The sequence below is a fragment of the Phalacrocorax aristotelis genome, chromosome 1 (genome assembly GCF_949628215.1).
Source record: "Phalacrocorax aristotelis chromosome 1, bGulAri2.1, whole genome shotgun sequence".
NCBI lineage: Eukaryota > Metazoa > Chordata > Aves > Suliformes > Phalacrocoracidae > Phalacrocorax > Phalacrocorax aristotelis.
The window spans coordinates 218,894,394-218,914,834 of record NC_134276.1 but is presented as its reverse complement, the minus strand read 5'-3'; the positions used below and the strand labels follow the sequence as shown (position 1 = coordinate 218,914,834).

General features: G+C 49.3%; 1 protein-coding gene across 11 annotated transcripts in view; it reads left to right on the top strand.

The window, feature by feature from the left end:
- Positions 1-20,441, top strand: part of SHANK3 (SH3 and multiple ankyrin repeat domains 3) — a 401,813-nt gene that overhangs the window by 102,149 nt on the left and 279,223 nt on the right. For all 11 annotated transcript variants that reach the window (XM_075081824.1, XM_075081828.1, XM_075081835.1 and 8 more), the window contains 4 exons: positions 1,621-1,772; positions 2,087-2,254; positions 3,347-3,463; positions 4,788-4,865. In XM_075081824.1, the coding sequence (XP_074937925.1) occupies positions 1,621-1,772; positions 2,087-2,254; positions 3,347-3,463; positions 4,788-4,865 (515 nt within the window). The remainder of the gene's footprint in view (positions 1-1,620; positions 1,773-2,086; positions 2,255-3,346; positions 3,464-4,787; positions 4,866-20,441) is intronic.

The following is a 20,441-nucleotide window of genomic DNA, read 5'->3' as shown; positions in this document are numbered from 1 at the left end:
TCTACAATTAATATTGGTATTCTTTTTTATTTGTATCTCAAACCATTTTATTATTCTCACTTAAATAATTATTTCTACTAAACAGAGAGATTTTAATTTGTGTGCAAATTAGCTACCTTTCTAAAAAATACACAACTATTTCTAGCTGATGACGTCTTATTTCACTCCATTTGTGGTATGGGGATTTGGATGGAAAGACCTAGGGATTTGTTTGAGAATGAAAGTGTACCTTTTTTTTTGTAATATTGCACTCCGAAGAAAACAAATTTATTTAATTACAATGAAAATGTTCAGAAAAATGTTCTGTCTCCTAAGGAGACTTTACTCATTTTATATCAAAGGGTATTTTTCTTCCTTTGTGCTCTCAAATCAGCCTGTGGATAGGCGAGCGCGGTCCTTTTGCAGCTCAGATCTCCCTGACACCGTCAGGGTGGGACAGAAACCCCCATCGTGTGTTGGCGCTGCGGCCCCTGCCCAAGGAGAGGTCCTCCGCGCTTGTGCATGTGAGGACTATGGTGGGGCCCCGCAGGTGCGGGTGGGCAAGCTATACCTGTCAAGGTAGCCTTCAGCTGACAGTCGGATGCTGAAATCCGGCCTTTGAGGGAAGGGTGTAGCAGTTCCTGTTGGAAGAGGCTCTGCCTGCCTGGCACAGAGGCACTTTACATTTTGGAGCTGCACGCACCAGCAGAGAGCCACAGGTGCTCTCAGGGCTCCTTCTCTGACCTGCAAAACGAAAGCAGAGGGTGGCTGGGGGCCGGTGGGGGTGCACTTGGTGAGGGAGGGCTGTTGAAGGGGATTTCCATGGTTCTTCTGTTGCCTGCTCAAATTATATCCCTAAGTGAAGCAAATCCTATGCGCTGGGTAGTCCTGGGAGTCAGGACTGGTCCTGGTTGGAGCTGGGACTGAACCAGCTGGTGAGTTTGTGCAGGCTCCACTGTGCGACAAAGCCAGCATCCTCAGAGGCGACGGGGTGGGTCACACAGCTGGAGGGACCTTCCTCCTCTTTGGGGTGAGCATTTCACGTTTGGAGCCTGCTGCTGGTGACGGGAGGCAGTGAGGACCAGCTGCAGGACAGCCGTGTGCGGAGGAGCTCTGGACAGCTCTGTGGATGGTGGTGGTGGTGCTGGGATACATAGCTGTCCCCCCAAAACAACAGCCCCTTCTCCATGCCTTGCTGCAGGGAGAAACTGAATGAGGATACCGATTTTCACCCCCTTCTCCTGTTTGTATAAATGGTGTGTCCAGATGAGTGCTTTCCTGCAGCGCCGGCTGCAGAGGCAGCACGGCCAGCAACGGCTTTTCTGCCATTTGTTGAACTGCCAGCACTTTCCTTTCCCCTCTCCTCTCGGGGCTCCCATCTGCACCCAACAGAAACCGATGGACAGGCTCTAACCCGCTCAGACTGTGCACGCATGGTGTTTGGGAAAACCGCCGATGTCTCAGCAGCGCTGGGAGCGAACGTGGGGTTTGGTGCAGCAACCTCTGCGGGAGTGGGGAGCACCCTGCGTTGCTGCAGCCAGGCAGGAGATGCCCGAGCGAGAGGCTGGTGGTGCCGCAGTGCCTGTTGAGGGGGTGGGCGCCCCTGTCGTTCTCACCCGTGTCTCTCCCGGGACTCTGCAGAGTGTCCCCTGACGGCGGCCGCTCAGCTGGAGCTTAGCGCCGAGATGATCAAGGCACTGCGTAACGGGGGAGCACACCTGGATTTCCGGACGCGTGAGGGAATGACAGCTCTTCACAAGGCCGTCCGGTGCCGCAACCACACAGCGCTACTGGTGAGTTGGGGGGAGCTGCCGTGGGGGGCTCTCCCTCCCCTCTGCCCTGCACCCCAGCACCAGCTCCTCCTCTCACCCCATCCAGGCTGCCGGCAGGGTTGTGCCCACCCCGGGGCCAAAGCATCTCTTGCATTGCTGTCAGGGAGCACAGCCCATTACAAAAGCGTGGCACTGATAACGTGAGCCCTGGGGGGAATGTGGGGTGAGCACTGCCTGCTGGCATGGCCAGAGCATCCCCGGACCCTCTGCAGGGCTGCTTTTCCTCCTGGGCATCCACCCGAAGCCGCAGAGCGAGGCAGGTGCTTCTCTTACAGACGCTGCTGGACCTGGGTGCCTCTCCAGACTACAAGGACAGCCGGGGGCTGACGCCCCTGTACCACAGTGCCATGGTTGGGGGGGATCCCTACTGCTGCGAGCTCCTGCTGCACGACTATGCCCGGCTCGGCTGCGTGGACGAGAACGGCTGGCAGGAGATCCACCAGGTGGGATGGACGGCAGGATGGGATCTGGCTGGGGTAACCAATGTCCTGCTGCTGATGGCAGGGGTTGTCCCATCGCCTTGGGTGCTGCAGGCAGCGGAGGCACTGCTCAGCAGCGGTGGCCAGCACAGCGGGCCAGGGTCCTGTGTGCAGGACTTGCATGTGGTGTGCTAGCTCTGGCTCGCATTCCAGGCCAATGCTCAGGCTGTTTTCTTCTGACCTTGATCAGTAGCATCTAGAATCCTCCCCAGATTATGACTGGCTCATAAGATAGTGCTTTGGGATCTCGGACCAATGCCTGAGACATCCTGGTTCCAAACCACAGTTGTATCTGTCCCTGTTTTACACATTGAAAAGTGGATTTGGGGTAGAGAAGACATGGGCTAGGGGGTTAGGGGACCTGAGCTGGCTTTGTGCTTCCAGACCGAGACCCTCTGGGAGAAGGGAGGATGTACGGGCTCTGCCTAGAGTCCCCTTGTCTCAGACCATCAGGAGGGCAGGTTGTCTTTGGGCCCGTGGCCTCCTGAAGCACCCAGCTCTCAGCCCCATGCAAGGTGGACAAGTATTGGCACAGCTAAGGGTTAGAATGAAAAGAACAAGAAATATGTGTTTGTGATCTTGATTTACTGGATTTGACTGTCTTCCTTCCTGCCTCCACCCTACATTGCCTTGGCAGATCTTTGAGGACCGCTGGTCCCAGGATGGACCAAACGTAGATGAAAATACTACACCAGTTAACTAGAGATGTGGGGCCACTGTCCTCCTCTTTGCCTGCTTGTGCTTCAGGGCTTCTTGTCACCAGATAATGATACTGAGAGAGCAAATGGTCTGGAGGAGGCCCTGACACCAGTGATCCAAAACTTGCAATTGATCTAGAGGTAATTTGTCCAATAAGTATTCAGGTGTGTGTTGCTGTAAGGAGCAGCAGTGTTTCTGTGTGCACGTTAATGGGACTTCTCAGGTTACAGGTCCAGCCTGATTCCACTTTTCCAGCATGGATGAATCCAGCAGAGGATGTTACAGGATTTATCATCTTCCTGCTGCTCCCTGATTTTCTTTTTCTGTTTCTTTTTTCTGTTTTTGCATTCTGAGCAGGCATGTCGCTATGGCCACGTTCAGCACCTGGAGCATCTTCTCTTCTATGGAGCTGATATGACTGCACAGAATGCCTCAGGAAACACCGCTCTTCATATTTGTGCTCTCTATAACCAGGTACATCTCCGTGATTTGGGGCATGAGAACAAGAAAGTGTAGATGGGGCACCAGTCTGCCTGAGAAAGAGAGACCACAGCATTGGGCTGGGGCACCTTCTCATTGCTATTACTCTTCCCAGACCCAGAAAGGTTCTTCTGAGTTGTATCCATGCTCTGACCTGGGATGAGGCTGTTTCTGTTTGTAGCACCAGCCTGATTTTGGATTTCTCAAGAGGCAGGTGGCCAGAGGGAAGGGTCCATGGTTTAACATGTTCCCATTCCCAAGATGTTTTTGCTCATTTACTGCCTAAAATTCTGTAATTTTTCCTCTGGTTCCTATTCCTGCTTCACAGCAAGCCCCCACTACTGGCTGGGAGAGAGCAGTTTGCCTGGGTGGAGAGTGCTAATTTGGCCCAGGTGCTCACATTTAATTTGAGGCAGGCACATGCCCCCAGCAGGCCTTGTTGGGCATGTCATGTGGCTTTTACCCTGCTCTGGGGAAGGCATGTGGACTGGGGTCCTGCCTTTCTCACAAATGGCCCTAAATTCTTATTGATAATCTCTGAATTTTGAAGAAGACTGCCCAGGCAACATAGGGCACTATTTGTTTTATTTACTGTGTGGTCACTAACCTCAGGTCAGGTGAAATTGAGGGTAGCGGAAGTGCCCTCTCTGATCTTACACACCTGCTGTTCTCTTTCTGAGATGTAGAGGTCAGTAGCTAAGGATTTCTCCTATAGGTTTTGTTCCTTCCTAGAGATTTTTATGCATTGTATTATGTGCTTTTTTATTATAATGGGAATTCTCAGTTTCTGAGGTGTCCATGCTTTAAAAATGGAACCATTATGTTTTGCAGTAGACAGTGGCACATGGGGGCTGATTTGGGGCTTGTTAGGTGGTAGGTGCGTTCTGTATGTCAAGGACTCTTGAACCCAGGTGCCCGCCCACTGGGGTGGGTGGGTAGAGCGGCATTAAAGAGTACAGGGGCTCATAAACATGTTAAATTACCATAACTTAGAAGCACAGAGCATTCAAAACAAGAATAAAAGGGTTAGGGAAACAGCAATACCTGGGAATGTGTGGTGGCTGCTGTGCCCGTAGCTGTGCTCTTGGGCTGACATTTGGGCATAGCCATGGTGCCGGTGCCCAGAGCTGCACACAGGTGGGTGGTCTTGATCAGCTTGGGGTTGGGGGTGGTCAGTTCTCAGGGGCTGAGTATCCTCCCTTGCTTTAGCCAAAGGAGGCTTTCTGAGTGCAATGAAACCATGTGGTTTGCTCCTTCGTTGTCACCAGTCTGCAGTCCTAATTGGTCTCTTCCCTTTCCCCCTTGCTTGCTTTCACAGGAGAGCTGCGCTCGGGTTCTCCTCTTCCGCGGTGCAAGCAAAGAGATTCGCAACTACAACAGCCAGACGGCATTCCAGGTGAGGCAGCGAGCTCCGGGGCCTGTTCCTCCTGCAGAGCATCTCGTGGCCCCCGCCCCGAGGGCAGCCTCTGCAACATGTCTTGGGCATGTGTGGGGTAAAGCTTACTGGAAAAAAACGTTGATTCAGGATGTCTGTTGTGACACTGGCGTAATTTCTGGAGGAGGAGGGAGCAAAGGGAATGTGTGGTACATGTGAAAGGGCTGTGAAGGTGGTATCTTATGGTAGGAGACCGAAAGAGCTTGGCTCGTCTGGTCGTGTGTAATGGAGGTGGAAAGGAGAAGTTATTGCTGTCTGTAGAAATGTCGCAGTAAATGTTAGAGAAGGAGCAGAATCCTTAGAAATAAAGGACAGTGTTGCCACAGAAATGAGTGCACCTAAACTTGCTGTTAATGAATTTAAACTGGAAGTTAGAAGACCTCTAGCCACAAGAGGAGTGAAACTCTGGAATAGCTTTCTAGTAAATGTGCTGGGTAACACAGGTGGAAAAGGGAAACTCAGTCATTTTGCAGTGTGTCTCTTTCCATAAGCTTGCTAATTGTGGGAAGTGACAGCCTGCCAGCTGTAGTTCATGATGCAGGAGGTCCCTTCCCATCCAAGGTCTGCTTTGCACTTTTTTTTTTTTAAAGTTTTTGAACTTGGAATAGCCATTCTCTCTTTGCTCTCATTGAAGCACAGTCATTTGCCTGAGGACCTTTCAGAAATGTTGTGACTCAATGTCCAGCTAATACTAATCTTCAGGTGTCCCTTGAGAGCAGAGAGTATCTGTCAGCATCTTACTCATATACCAGCTCAGGTGGCTGCAGATGAGCTTGCTAATTATTAGCCCTTTAGAAATGCTTTTTCTTGCAATTCTTTCAATGTTGTTTATAGCTGCTTTAGGCCAGAGTCTTAAGTGTGACCGTGATGATGTCATACAGTCCCCGCAAACATCATATGGGGCCCCTGTGAGAAAGAAGCCTTATTACAGACGTAACTGCTCTCGTTGCGTGTGTGTGACTGTGGCTGCTGTTGGAGTGGCAGCATGTCCTGGGGGAGGCAGGCAGGGAATTGCTGGGCAGATGCTCTGCACGTGCTGGAAACTGGCCACACTAGGTCATGCTGCACCAGTGTCGCCTCCCATGCAGAAGAAGCAGGTATGTCTAGTGAACGTCGTGTGTCCTGGGTGACCAACTTTACTGAAAAGGCACCAAATCCCTGTGCAGCGTGTGCCATGAGCACACCAGGGAGCCAAAAGCGTCCTGTGACCTGACCTGGCCGCTCACTGGCAGCCACAGCAAACCTGCTGTGGTTCTCCTGAACTCCCCGCCATGAGCTGCTGCAATGGTGCTCTGTTCTGCAGAGGATACTTCATTTAAAACTTAAGTATATTTCACTGCAAATTAAGCATGCTGTCCTGAAAGGAGTACGCAGAACTTGCGTGTGTACTTACCAGGTTGTAAATAGGAATCAGGCAGCCGTGCGGAGATAACCTGCTGTGAATCACTTGTGTGGATGGTGTAAGGAACTAAAAATGCTTATGTAGTTTCAGGAAATGGATACATAGCTTATAGTCTTCTTTAAAAGTAATTTCTTTATTAGGACTGAGACCACATTTCTTGCAAGCTGTGCTACATGTTGGCTTGGATGCTGAGAGAAAAAGTTCCTTGAAGGTCAAATAGAGCATCCTTACAGGTGGTCTGGTATTTTGTCACGTGCAGGAACTTGAGATTTACACCATACAACTAATTTGCCTATTAAGTGATAGTTGTCTGGCTGTAGCTGGTGGAGCTCCGTAGTCGGGAGTGTCGTTTGTGTGACGAAGTACGGGTACCTGTCTGCGGAGAAGGGGATGCTTCTCCTCCCCTCCACGATGGCCTGGGCAGCGTGGGGTGACTTGTTCTGGTGCGGTGCTTGTGCACATGAGCGTGAGTGCCACCGCAGCTTTGCTCTGAGTGACTGGTGTGACCTTGCTAACCACAGCAAATGCTGAAGGATGCTTGAGCTCGGCCCTTGGTGGGCAGCTCCATTCTCTGTGAATCCACCTTAGCTCAGACCTTCCTCTGTCTGCTCTGTGTTACCTCCCACCTTGGGAGGTGGGTCGTGAAAGGGCTTCATGTGGCAAGATCTGCTTTGCTCAGAGACCGCTGCTCTCTGGGGAGCTTTGCTCTAGGAACCAAGGATAGTCCCATCTGAGTACTCCCTGGTTTAATGTGCAAATATTTATTTCTAAGGAAGGGCTTCTTGCAGGAAGCTGCTGCCTCCTTTTTGAGCTGAGCTGAGCTTTTGGAATCAAGAGATGGAGTAAGGGCAATCTTTTTGCTTCAGGCATTTGCAGGACACAGGGTAGTGTAGCAGGTGGTGGAAGGAGGCAAAGGGCTCCTGCTGTGATTTTGGTCGTGTCCTGAAGAGTCCTAGTGGGTCTTAATGAGGAAAAAACAGCTTTTGTCTTTTCCTTTTTGAAGTAGTGCCTCTAATTGGAAGTTTCTGTTGCAGAGAATGAAAACTGTGGTTGCTAATCCAATCAGTTTGTTTATTGACAAATCCAAACCAGAATTTTATATTGGTGGGATGTGCTCACTTCAGTTCCCAGCTTTCAAAGAGAAACTATCCAACTCCCTGCTTGGATTGCTTGCTCAAGACTTCAGCATGTCATTAAGTCACTGCCAGCTGCAAAGTCTGGCGCTTTCTCGCATATTGTCTTCGCGTGGCCATGGTAGTGGGGTGCTGCCTTTCTACTATGGAGTTTCAGCACAGGAGAGGAGAGCCGAGCCTGTACGAGGGAGTGTGTGCTACCCTTCGGTTCTGTGGCTGCTGGGAGCTCATGTAAATACCTGTGCTGCTGCATGGCTATTTAGTCAGTTTACTGCACATACCTCCTGTTAACTTGATTGCTACTGTTAATCAGATAGCTTGATGTTAGTGGCCTGAGATGACTTGAGATAGCAGTGAGTAATTTAGAGGGTTTAGAAGTTGTAATCTGCTTGGTTATCTTCCCCAAGGCAAATCAGCATGCTCACTGCCTGCGGTGGCATGCCCCCTCTCGCTGTGTTGAGTTCCTCCTGCTGCAAAGGAGCCTGACCCCCACTTGTGGAGTGCAGTGCACGGCTTGCGTGGTGGGGCAGGAGTGCAGGGAGCAGTCTCACCTCTTTGTGGCTGGTAGCAGGCTTCAGGGAGGAGTGCAAGAGCAGGGTGTGTTTAGGGTCAGAGTTCTCCCAGAGTATCTTTCCAGCTTCTGTCAATCTGCATCTCTCTGTTTTCCTGAGCCAAGTTTGTACCTACATCTGTCTTCAATTGCTCTTAGCTGGCTTTTCATCCCTAAATTGTCTGAGAGAGTCCCCTGTGCAGATGCAGTCCTTCCCAAAGCTCCCCTACCTCATCCAAGTATGTTCTTACAGAAGGATGGAGACATCATTTTTCAGGTAGAATATTGCATACTCAGAATGTGCTGGTTGAAAAGTGTGGGGTTTTTTGTTTGGTCTTTTTATTTTTTTCCTTCCAGCTGCTTTAGCAGTATCATTGATCGGAACTGAAGTGCTGCCAAAGCGCTCGTTGTCTCAAACCTCCCATGTGCCTTGAGGTGCTCACTGACTGGGCTTGCGATGTTGGCCACTGGAGCATGCCCTGGGCTGGGAGCCTGTGATGGGAAGGACAAGCCCTCAAGCTGAGCCTGTTAAAACCAGCAGTTGCTGTTGCTGATGTGGTGAATCCACCATCCTATCTAAACAGCAGAAAGGTACCCAGCGGAGGCCTGGAACATGTGGACGGGTGCATGGGTAGGCAGTTGTGCCAACATCATGAATGGTGGCTGAGTCAGTCAGTGGTGTCCTTCCCACTGGTGATTTGTGCTGGATCCCAGGGAACTGAAATTCTGCATTCATAAGTTTAAGTTCAGGATGGCAATGTTAGGCAATGGCTTGTCTCTTAGGAGGGTGAAGACTTGTCTTTAAGTATTGTTCTTCAAGAGGTGCTTTTTTATATTGTGATAAGGTTACCCATCCTCACTACTTCAGTCGTTGTCTTGCATGGGACTATCGATAGCTCAAAGTCCTCCAGGTCAGCCTGTCTAGAGGTTCTTGTGGTTTTTACAAAAGTACTAAGTGCTAGCTGCTGTTCAGCTGCAGTATTTTGGGTTTTCCCTTTCCTAAATGCCAGGTTGACAGAGTGACTGTAAAAGAGAAAACCTTTTAAATTCTGTGAATGTCAGTGTCCCTCTCTGAGCATGCAAATCACATGATTTGACTTGGAAATTAAATCATTTACCTTTGCAAGCTGAACTTCATCAGAATGATGATCCACACGTGGTGTTACAGACAGGCCAAGTGAAACAATCTTTCTGTGTCACACTACAGTTTGACATCCAGCTGATGAGAAATGGTTTGATGGGGTCTTTATTGACAAGCGTGCAAGAGGGAAGGAGATACCCTCTACTCTTGCAAAAGTCCCTGTCCCTCTGGCTCTAATCCAGCTTGCTATCTACCAAGACCTCCAGGGCCATTTCTGCTGAACTGCTCCTCAGTCTGTGTCATTGCCAAAGCTGCTTCTTTCCCAGGTGTGGGACTCTGCATTTGTGCTTTTTCGGTTTCATACGGGTCCTGCTGGCCTATTCATCCAGCCCATCCAGGTCCCTCTGGATGGCAGACCTGCCCTTGTGTGTATTGGCCATTCCTCCCAGTTTGGTGTTACCTGCAAACTTGACCTCTGTGATGCCTCACCTGTTACTGGTCATCACGTAGATAATGACCCATTAACAACCACTTCTGAGCCTAACAGAATCACAGACTGGCAGGGGTTGGAAGGGGCCTCTGGAGATCATCCTGTCCCACCCCCTGCTTGAGCAGGCACACCCAGAGCAGGGGCACAGGGCCGCGTCCAGGCGGGGTGTGAATGTCTCCAGGGAAGGGACCCCACAGCCTCTCTGGGCAGCCTGTGCCCCTGCTCTGGCACCCGCACAGGGAAGGGGTTTGTCCTCATGTTCAGGTGGGACTTCCCGTGTTCCAGCTTGTGCCCGTGGCCCCTTGGCCTGGTGTTGGGCACCGCTGAAAAGAGCCCAGCCCCATCCTCCTGACACCCACCCTTCAGGTATTTATAGGCACTGATGAGATCCCCCCTCAGCCTTCTCTTCTCCAGGCTGAACAAGCCCAGGTCTCTCAGCCTTTCCTCACAAGGGACATTCTCCAGTCATTGATCACCTTGGCAGCTCTGCACTGGGCTTGCTCCAGCAGTTCCCTGTCCTTCTTAAACTCGGGACTGGAGCCCTGCAGGTGTGGCCTCACTAGGGCAGAGCAGAGGGGGAGGATAACCTCCCTTGCCCTGCTGCCCACACTCCTTTTAATGCATCCCAGGATACTGTTGGCCTCCTTGCCCACAAGGGCACATTGCTGGCTCATGGTCAGCTTGTTGTCCAGCAGCACTCCCAGGCCCTTCTCAGCAGAGCCGCTTTCCAGTACTTCAGCCCCCAGCCTGTACTGGTGCATGGGGTTGTTCCTCCCCAGGGGCAGGACCTTGCACTTGCTCTTGTTGAATTCTATGAGGTTAAACCTCCCTCAAACTGCTGGCCACAGTCATTTTCATGCAACCCTGGATATACTTGGCCCAGCTTTCCAGCCTGTCCAGGTCTCGCTGGATGGCAGCACAGCCTCTGGTGTATCAGCCACTCCTCCCAGCTTGGGATCGTCAGCGAACTTGCTGAGGGGACACTCTGTGCCATCATCCAGGTCATTGATGAATATGTTGAACGGGACTGGACCCAGCACCAGACCCCTGGGGAACACCGCTAGTAGTGACAGGCCTCCATCCAGACTCTGCTCCATTGATCATGACCCTCTGAGTTCTGTTGTTGAGCCAGTTCTCAGCCCACCTCACTGTCCTCTCATCTAACCCACACTTTCTTCCTAAGCTCACTTGTGAGGATGTTATGGGGGACAGTGTCAAAAGCCTTGCTGAAGCCAAGGTAAACAACACCCCCTGCTCTCCCTTCATCTCCCCAGCCAGTCACGCCATCATAGAAGGCTGTCAGGTTGGTCAAGCATGATGTCCCCTTGGTCGATCTGTGTTGACTACTTCTGATAACCTTCTTTTCCTCTAACCATCCAGGCAGTTTTTTCCCATCTAGCTGTCCACCCATCCATACTCTAATGTCCTAATTTCTATACAGATAGAGATGAGACATGGAAGGTTCCATCTGTCTTTACTTCCCTGTGTCCTCTGAGATAGCTGCTAGTTTTCCTACCTCTGTATCAAATACGTTGGGCCATCTGTGCCACTCCTGTCTCTCAGCAGTCTGCCTTGTGTGGGGCTGGAGACTTGCTGCCACCGCAGGAATGCTGCTCTCCTCTGCATAGAGCTTTCCCTGTAAACAGCAGGAGAATCCTAAAATGCTGCTGTTCAGTAGCTGTACAAAACAGTTTGTTTCTGCTACCTGTGCATCTGTTTCCCCATTAGCCCCAGCTGTTCCTGGAATGTCTGTGGGTCAACCATGATGGCCCAGACCTTGCTGTAACTGGCTATGGTGAGGCTCCAGTCCTAATCAGAGGAGTGCTTTCAGTACCCAAGTGACTTCACAATTGCTCGATGAATATCTCCACCCTTGATGTTTCTGGTGTGGACACCTGAAGCTTGGCCCCGTGTTCCCTAGGTAGTGTTTTCTGCAGCATCTCAGAGCTGAAGTGGTGTTGGTGGGGCAGTTTGGAGCTGGTGTGTGCAGGATGAACCTCAGAAGCTCTCTGCACAAGGGTGCAGCTGCCTCAGTGTCATCTGCAGCGCACATGTACATGCAGGCTGGGTGACAAGTTTCAGTTTCTCAAGCAGCCTTGTCCTCATGCTGGCTTATTGTGCCCCTGCCTTTCCCAGAGCCTGCTGAGGCGCTGACTTCTTCCTCTGAGGTTGAAGAGGGTCTGAAATGACAACTGGCATGCTGTACCTTTTGTGTTCAGTCTTGGAAGGAGAGGAGTGATGGTGATGAGCTTGAGCCCCTATGGTAGCTCAAAGGTAAACAAATGGGGTATTGGGATGTTTCTAGTTCACACTTGTGTTTACAGGGGTGCACGGTCACTGGTAAGTCATCTTTCTTTCTGCATGTGTTCTTCCAATCCTCCTTTCCCAGCAGTAATGGAAGATACCGCCCCTTGGACATGCCTTTCTGGATAGAGGCTTCTCACCTGTGTTTTCCACAAATGCCATTGCTTGGCCAAAGTCAAAGGTGGCTTTTCCCATCTCCTCAGCAATGTTTCTGATGTCCAGACTGTGGCCTTCATGGATGAGCCATCCAAGGCTCCAGTGCTGTTGGTGCCTGAGTGCTGTTTATAGTACCAAAACTGTGCCATATAAGAAAAAATACCTGTAAAACATGGCTTGGTTGCATGGTGTAACCATTTGTCTCTGATTCCCACTCTGCTTTGGACCACTCACTTACCCAAGGTACATACTGGAAAATTATTATAAATGTGTGAGCTTGTTATAAATGTAGCTTTTACAGCCAATAGAAGTGGCTAAGAGAACCTATCCAAATGAGAACTCAGCACTGGAAGTTTTAATTATAAAAAGATAATAATTCAATGTTATTTATTTGGAAAAAAAAAAAAACAAATCCCAAACCCTCATAATTTTCTTTCATATTGATCTAAAGGTTTGCTTATGTATGCGAGCAGGTGACTCTGGTACCATGCTGAAACTAAACACAGATCGTGACTTCTTTCCTGTCAAATTTGTATACAAATGGAGCTATGGGATTGCTTGTGTTAGCTCATCCCAAACATGTCTGAGGTAGGTTTTAGAAGGGCAGGCAAATTTCTAAATGACCAGTAAATATCAATTTTGTACAAATTTCTTTGTCCTCATGATACCCATCATTGAACTTTTCCATTCCTACATATACAGGGTTATCATATGCAGAATATAAAAACAGTATGCAAGTAGTTGCTTCAAATTTCTTATAATTTCACTGAAATTTAACAATCAGCTGCTACTTTTCTGTCAAAAAGTTGTCTGTTCTTTTGATTGCTGCATCTTTGTGTGGGTTTCCCCCCGTCCCTCCTCCTCCCCAGGCTAAATACTCTGGGCATGGGTGCAAGTCATCCCTCAACTACATTGCAGGGCAGGACATATGTCTCACTATCACAGCTTGATTTCTCTCCCAGCTCATGGGTAGCTATGATAGTTTCACATGTAAAATTAATAGCATCATAAAACGGCAGAATCGGAGACGTGGGGAGGGCTGCTGAGGTGTCCAGAACCAGCCCTGTGGGGAGCAGCACCCATCAGCGGGGGCCGCTCAGGGCTGTGGCAGAGCCAGCGCTGAGCATCTGCAAGGCCAGAGACCCCACAGCCTCTTGGGGCCCTGGTCAGGGTCCCACCTCCCTCCAGCAAAGGGCTCTTCCTGCCATGGAGGGAGGATGTCCCCGTCCACAGCTTGTGCCTCTTGTCCCATCCCAGCACCACCGAGAGGAGCCTGGGCCCGTCCCCTCTCCCCACCCTGCCAGGCAGCCGCAGACCGCAATAACGTCTCCCCTTTGCCTTCTCCTCTCCAGGCTGAGCAAACGCCACACTCGGCCTCTCCTCTGACCCCCCACGCACCAGCCCCAACCGTCCCGAGGCCCCTCTGGGAGCCGCCACACTACTGCAATGTCCGTCCTGCGCCGGTGAGCCCAGCCTGGCCCCCGTACTCTGACGGGTCTCGCCGGCGCTGAGCAGAGGGCAGCAATCCCTGCCCTCGCCCCGCCGGCTGCCCTCGGGCCGTCACGCCCAGGACGTGCTCACCCTCCGCTGCCGGCACTACGGGTCCGTGGTGCAGGGGAGATGCCCCGGGGTCCCCCAGGCCTTTTTGGAGAGGCTGGTTGCCCCGTCCCGTCCTGCCGCGTGGGGCTGCTGCAGCCCACGGCAGGACCTGGTGCGTGTCCCGGCAGAGCCCCGCCAGTCCCCATGGGCCTGTTTCACCAGCCTGGGGTGGTCCCACGGATGAGCAGCCCTGTCCTCCTGCCCATCGGCTGCTCCCAAGGCTGGTGACTGGCGTCCCCCTCCCATCGTCCTGGCAGTCAATGGAGGTACCGAAAGGGACCGGCTCTGTGTCCATCGCTGAGGAATGGGCTCATAAGCAGCCACCATCTGGCCCACCACCACCCTTTGAGCCTGGTGGTCCAGTCAGCTTTCCTCCCACCTTGTTGTCCACCTGCCCAAACCATCCTTGTCCTGTTTTGCAATAAGGATGCTATGGGAGACCACAGTGAATGCCCCCCTGAGATCAGGGTGACACCATTTGCTACGCTCCCCCTGTTCAGAGACAGCCACCCTACTGGAGAAGGCAGCAGAAAGCTAGGACTGAGGAGGAACCTGAGAGGTCATTTTTTGGGCTCTTCTGCTCACCCCCAGGACTGGCTCTGTCTGAACGTTTTATGACTGGTGTTTGCCAAAGCTTCTTGTGAACCCCTCTGTGCTGGGTGCTGGCTGCAGCCTCCCGAGATTATGATCTCCTGTGCTTACAGCTCTCTGCAGCCTCAGAAAGCGTTTTCTGACATCTAACCTGAATCTTTCTTATTGAATTTTAAGCCCATTACTTTTCTATGGTTATTGAGAACAGATTATTTTTGTCCTTGCTGCAGCTGCCTTCTTTCTGTTTTTATAGTCAGATCACCCCTTCCCCACCCGATCTTCTGTTCTCTGGGCTGAATATCCCAGAGCACACAGGCTTTCCTGCAGAGACCTTGAAAGCATAATCCAGTCATTACTATTGATTTACTCTGGGTTTTCCTCATATCTTTTATTTAACTGTTCCTAAAAGTAGCCTTCTCCAGCTGAAAACCCAACCTGTTCCACACAGAGCGGAGGGGTTACACCACACGTGCTGGAGGTGAGGCTGCTAATTGTAAGCCCTGGGATGCTTTCCTTTTTCTGCGACAGCGTGACTTTGTTGACTCATTTGAAGCTTGTGATCCTGCAGTCCTCAGATCTTCTTCAGCAGGACTGCTGCCTGCTGTGTCCTAGCTTGTGTTTGTGCCTGGTGTTGCAGGCTCGCGGAGCCATCCGGACTGGGGAGGCCTGAGGATGTCTCTCCCCCAGCCCCGCTGCTCAGATGGGCCAGCTCCACAGCTGCTGAGGGTGCTCAGGGCCTTTCCTGGCCAGGCTTGGAAAGCCCCTGTGCCTGCAGCGCTCCCACATTGGGGCTTGATGCCATACTCTGCTGTTCGCTTGGTGAAGAACCTTTCCATTATGTCCAAGCAAAATTTCCTCCATTGCACTGTATGCCCTTTGACTGCTGTTCTTTGTACACCTCGGAAAAGAGGCTGGCTCCATCTTCTGTAATCCCTGTGTATAAACTGTCATTTCATTTGTCCCTACTGACTAAATCTTCCCTCCCACCTATTCCTTGAGTTTCCAACAATCACTTCGATTCTAATCCTCTAATGACTTTGCATCTTCTTCCAGCTTGGTCTCATCTAGGAATTTAATAAGCATATTCTGCATTCCATCATCCAGGTTGCTAATGAAAAAAATTGAATACTACTGAACCTGCGGTAGGGTCCTGAGAACTCCGTTTAGCATACATTTTTAGTCTGACAGTTAGTCACGAATTAGTTTTCTGATCAGTTTTTCATCACTTGGCAGAAGTTTCAGCTAGATTTAATTTCTGTTGTTTCTGAGAATGTCATACAAGGCTGTCAAAATTTTTCAGAAGATAGCTATATAATCAGTTTTGTCACTCTTCACAAAGCCTGGCCTGCTACCCTCTCGTAGAAGTAACTTGGATCCCTTAAATTTGGTTTGCTTTTTACAAATTGCCGTTGTTGGTCATCTTTGTTTACGAACTATCTGCTTTGCCCAGTGTTTTTCTGGATGTAAAATTAAGTTGCCTGGTCTGTAGTTCAATGCTCCTCTCCTAAATGCCACGTGTTTAGAGCTGGTTGTAACTTCTCTTCCAGGCATCTGAGAACTGTCACAGGTGACCAGAGTTCACCACTAATGCCTGAGATTGCTCCTAGCAGTGTTTCGGCAGTGTGACTCAGCCCATGGTCTGCAGATCTCTGGCACTTTGTCAAAAAGTAAAGGCAATTCATGAATTGATTGCAGAACCAGGCACAAAGGCAGATAACGCCCCAAATACTTGGTGTCAGTTTTATGAGGCCCAGCTGATCTGCTGATTTGGTGATATTTGCTGCATGATTGCAGCCAACTGTGGAGTAAAAAGCTCAAGGGAAAAGACAGCAAACCCTCTGGCGTCCGTGGTACCAAAGCTTTCCTGCCCCGCCAACGCACTGCTCGACCGCCTCTTGCTGAGAGCGCGTTGTAACGTGCTTTCCTGAGGCCCCGCTGCCCTTTGCATACCTTCCTTGTTGCATCCTCTTTGTACCTGGACCCTTCTCAACCCCTCTTGCATCTGTCACACATATAATTGGGCCTTATAACACTTTGAATGGTCCTCCTTAAATCCTTAGAGATTTACACTTTGATGTTATCTTAACATAACGTTTGTATCAGCTATTTGGTACAATACAAACAGGTTGATAGATGTATTTTCTTCAAAGATTTGTATCTTGTTGCTTTAAAATAGACATCGTGATCTGAACTCTGCAATTTGCAGTCATGTTGCCCAGGCAACAGAATATTCTAAATGGAGAGATTTTGTTAAAGAATGTCTTTAGTTAACTGTGATTTTTCTAATTTAAATTAAATTTTAGGTGACAGTGTTTGGATTTCTAGCTTATTAATGACGACATATCTTGTGATGTCATAGAAATGAATGAATTTAATTTTCCTTACGTAGATTATAAGTGTTCGGTGTTCAGAATACTTGGAAGGAAATGATAAAGCTAGTTGATATTCTAGTTTAGCTTAGCTGTAACTCTTCCTAGCTAGCTGCTGTTGTTCTTCAACACGAGACTTAGTCCTAACTAATGCCAAAAATTTTAGCTGATGTGAGAATGTCTATAGCATTATTTTTATTAATAAGCTCTATATTTTTCTTGTCGTCACTACAACAGTAACCTTGTCCTCCTCCGTCTGTTCTCTCTTGCCAAACGTTTGGATTGTAAGGGTTGTGGATTTTTGTAACTATGTGCAGAGCCTACTGATTTTGCTTTCTAGCTCTACTATAGTAGAAATTAAAATAATTTATGGAGGTGTGGAGTTCCTGTTGGCACTTGGAGTGGTTATTCAACCTGTTACGTATTAAAAATGCAGCATATCTTCCTCAAACTTTCTGCATTTGCTATCTGACTGGGAAAACATTTTGTTTTCTTTTTAGGATTTTAAAGTATGTTTGTCAACTTTTAACATTACTATTAGTTAAAGTTTGGGACCTCTGAGAAATCTATTACCTGTGCTTAGGCTCTTCGTTGTCCTTAATGATCAGGTAACACGGTAACCCAGCTTCTTCTAACCTTTCTTATACTTCAGATCAATTAAAAGCTTGCTCATAATCCAGATTTTAAAAGTGTAGTTTGCAATGAAAATGAAGTATTAGTGATTGCAATGCCTGTTTGCTTTTTTCAGAGTGACGACATTTTCCACAGGCGGGATTGGCACCTCCAGGTTTGACTCTGGAGCTGAGCAGGGCTCAACACCTTTTGGGGTGCTCAGTGATGGTTCCCACCACCTTGCTTCTACAGAGGCGGAAGAGGTGTTGGCTCTGCAGTGCTCAGCTTTTCTGATGTGCCAAATATATAACAAGCCTTGCTCATGTATGGGTGACTTCTCTCATTTGTTTGTGGTTTTTTTTTTTTTTTTTTTAAATTGTCATGTCTCTTTAGACCTATTGGACATTACAGGTAAAGCGACCTCCTCCTCTTCCTCCTGAAAATAAATATTCATTAACCCTCTGGAGTGCAAACTCCATCTTGAGTCAGGGCTGGAAATACCAATGGGGGGTGGAGGCAAAAACCGGTCCCAGGGCTGGGACACGTGGCTCCACGAGCTCAGCAGGGCTGCCGGGGCTGTGCTCCCTCTCTTTGTAGGCTGTTTAATTACCCCTGCTGCTGGAAGTCATCTTTTACCTCAGTGTTACTACGCCTAATTTAATCATCTTGTTATTAGCTCTTGTGTGTGGTGCAGTAATTGGAAGGCCTTGCAGTTGGACTTCTTCCCCACACCTTGTGACCACTGTGCGTAGGTGCTTTCATCTCCACCGGGAAGTGGAATAGTTTGATCTCCTCTAACATTCACATTTTAAAGGCTTTTGCAGCTACTGGATTGCTTTTGTATTTATCATGTGGCTCTTCCTCCTTAGCTCTAGGAGTGACCCAGTGCGTTAGCACAGGTCCCACTACTAGGGCATAGAGCTTGTCACTAAATTTGTGCATATTTTTAATGGATTCTTTCAGTTAGTCTTTGGCTACAGTTGTTATTCTGAGAGTTCATACTGCTTTCTGACCTGTTTTACCTCCTGCAGCCGTGTGCTGTGCCCTCACACAGAGCCTGGCTGCTTTGTGGCTCAGATTCTGCTGCAGCAGCGGCCTGTCTGTTGTCCCACCAGGCTTTGTGCATCTTCGGTTTTTCCCTCAGCGTCGGTACCTTAGGCTAGGTGGTCATTGCTAGCACATGGATGGTTTGGACCAAGAACCTGAGCAATACCATGGAGTAATGTCCTGCTTGATGGTAAATTCTGAGCAAGGTAAATTACATATAACAAATTATACACACATATACATCTCTCTACTGGATGCAGTCTAGATATACTGTCATGGAGAAAGGTAAATGTGTTGTATCATGCACTTCTGGGCACAAATGTCTTGAATGGAGGTCAAGAAACCACTTCTTCTACCTACTTTGAGTAAGCAGCCAGGCCTGGAAATGTTTGTCAAACCCTACATTCAGTCAAAGTAGATTTTTCTTGGTGTTCCTCTATGCTGAGGAAATGCTCACAAATTTGTTCCTAGGTTTTAATGAATTCTCTTACAGAGTAAGCCTATTTCTTTGTCCTTCCAGCAGTGGACTGGTGGGATAGCTGATCACCAACCTTCTAGTAATTCTCTTCTAAGATTTAAGGTGAGCAAAACCCACTTCTGTCGGTCCTTCCTCAGTGGTTAAGATTTCCAAGTGTTTCTTCCAACTTACTGCTTTCAATTTGTTTACCTCCTTCTTAAAAACCTTTGTCTCAAAACTGGACATATCAGTCCAGATGGATCCTTGCCGTCTTGTTAATACCTCCTAGAATCAAATCTGTCTTTATGCAATGTCACCCTTTTCTTGACTTGTGTTTAGTTTGGGGTTACCACTGTTACGACACGTTTTCTGCTTTACGATGCCTAGCCGGTTATTCTCCACCGTGTAATTAAGCACTTGATTTCTCCATTCCAAGTGTAACAGTTAGTACTGGACCTTACTGGATTTCACCTTTCTGATTTCAGACATAGTTGCTTCTGTAAGCTGGACTCATAAACTTGTCAATCGAACTTTAATATTATGCTTTTTTTAAACAAGAGTTACTTTGCCCAAACTAGGGAAATTATCAGTGAAACAAGAATAAAATCTAATTAGAGTTGTATTGGGTTTGCATGGCAAGGTTTTGGTAGCGGGGGGGGTCTACAGAGACAGCTTCTCTGAGAAGCTGCTAGAAGCTTCCCCTGTGTCCGATAGAGCCAATGCCAGTCGGCTCCAAGACAGACCTGCCGCTGGCCAAGGCTGAGCCCATCGCCAGTGGTGGTAGCACCTCTGTGATAACATATTTAAGAAGGGGAAAAAGTTGCTGGGCAACAGCAGCTGGAGAGGGGAGTGAGAAAGTGAGAATATGTGAGAGGAGCAACCCTGCAGACACCAGGGTCAGTGAAGGAGGGGAGGAGGTGCGCCAGGCACCGGAGCAGAGGTTCCCCTGCAGCCCCTGGTTAAAGACCATGGTGAGGCAGGCTGTGCCCCTGCTGCCCGTGGAGGACCCCACGCCAGAGCAGGTGGATGTGCCTGAAAGAAGCTGTGACCCTGTGGGAAGCCTGTTCTGGAGTAGGCTCCCGGCAGGACCTGTGGCCCCATGGAGAGAGGAGCCCATGCCGGGGCAGGTTTGCTGGCAGGACTTGTGACCCCACAGGGGACCCATGCTGAAGCAGTTTAAGAACTGCAGCCCTTGGGAAGGACCCATGTTGGAGGAGTTCATGGAGGGCTGTCTCCTGTGGGAGGGACCCCGCCCTGGGGCAGGGGAAGAGCATGAGGAGCCCTTCCCCTGGGGAGGAAGGAGTGGCAGAGACAATGTGTGATGAACTGAGCGGAATCCCCATGCCCCATCCCCCTGCACTGCTGGTGGGAGGAGGTAGAGAAACTGGGAGTAAAGCTGAGCCTAGGAAGAAGGGAGGGATGAGAGGAAGGTGTTTTTAAGATTTAGTTTTTTATTTCTCGTTATCCTACTCTGATTTGATTAGTAATAAATTAAACTCATTTCCCCAAGCTGAGTCTGTTTTGCCTGTGATGGTAATTGCTGAGTGATCTCCCGCTGTCCTTATCTTGACCCACGAGCCTTTCATTATATTTTCTTTCCCCTGTCCAGCTGAGGAGGGCGAGCGATAGAGTGGCTTTGGTGGGTAACTGGTGTCCCAGCCAGGGTCAACCCACCACAAGAGTTTATGGTGTCAAAACTGGCAGGTGAAAATAATTCAGAAAAGCATTCTAAATGCTAAATATGCA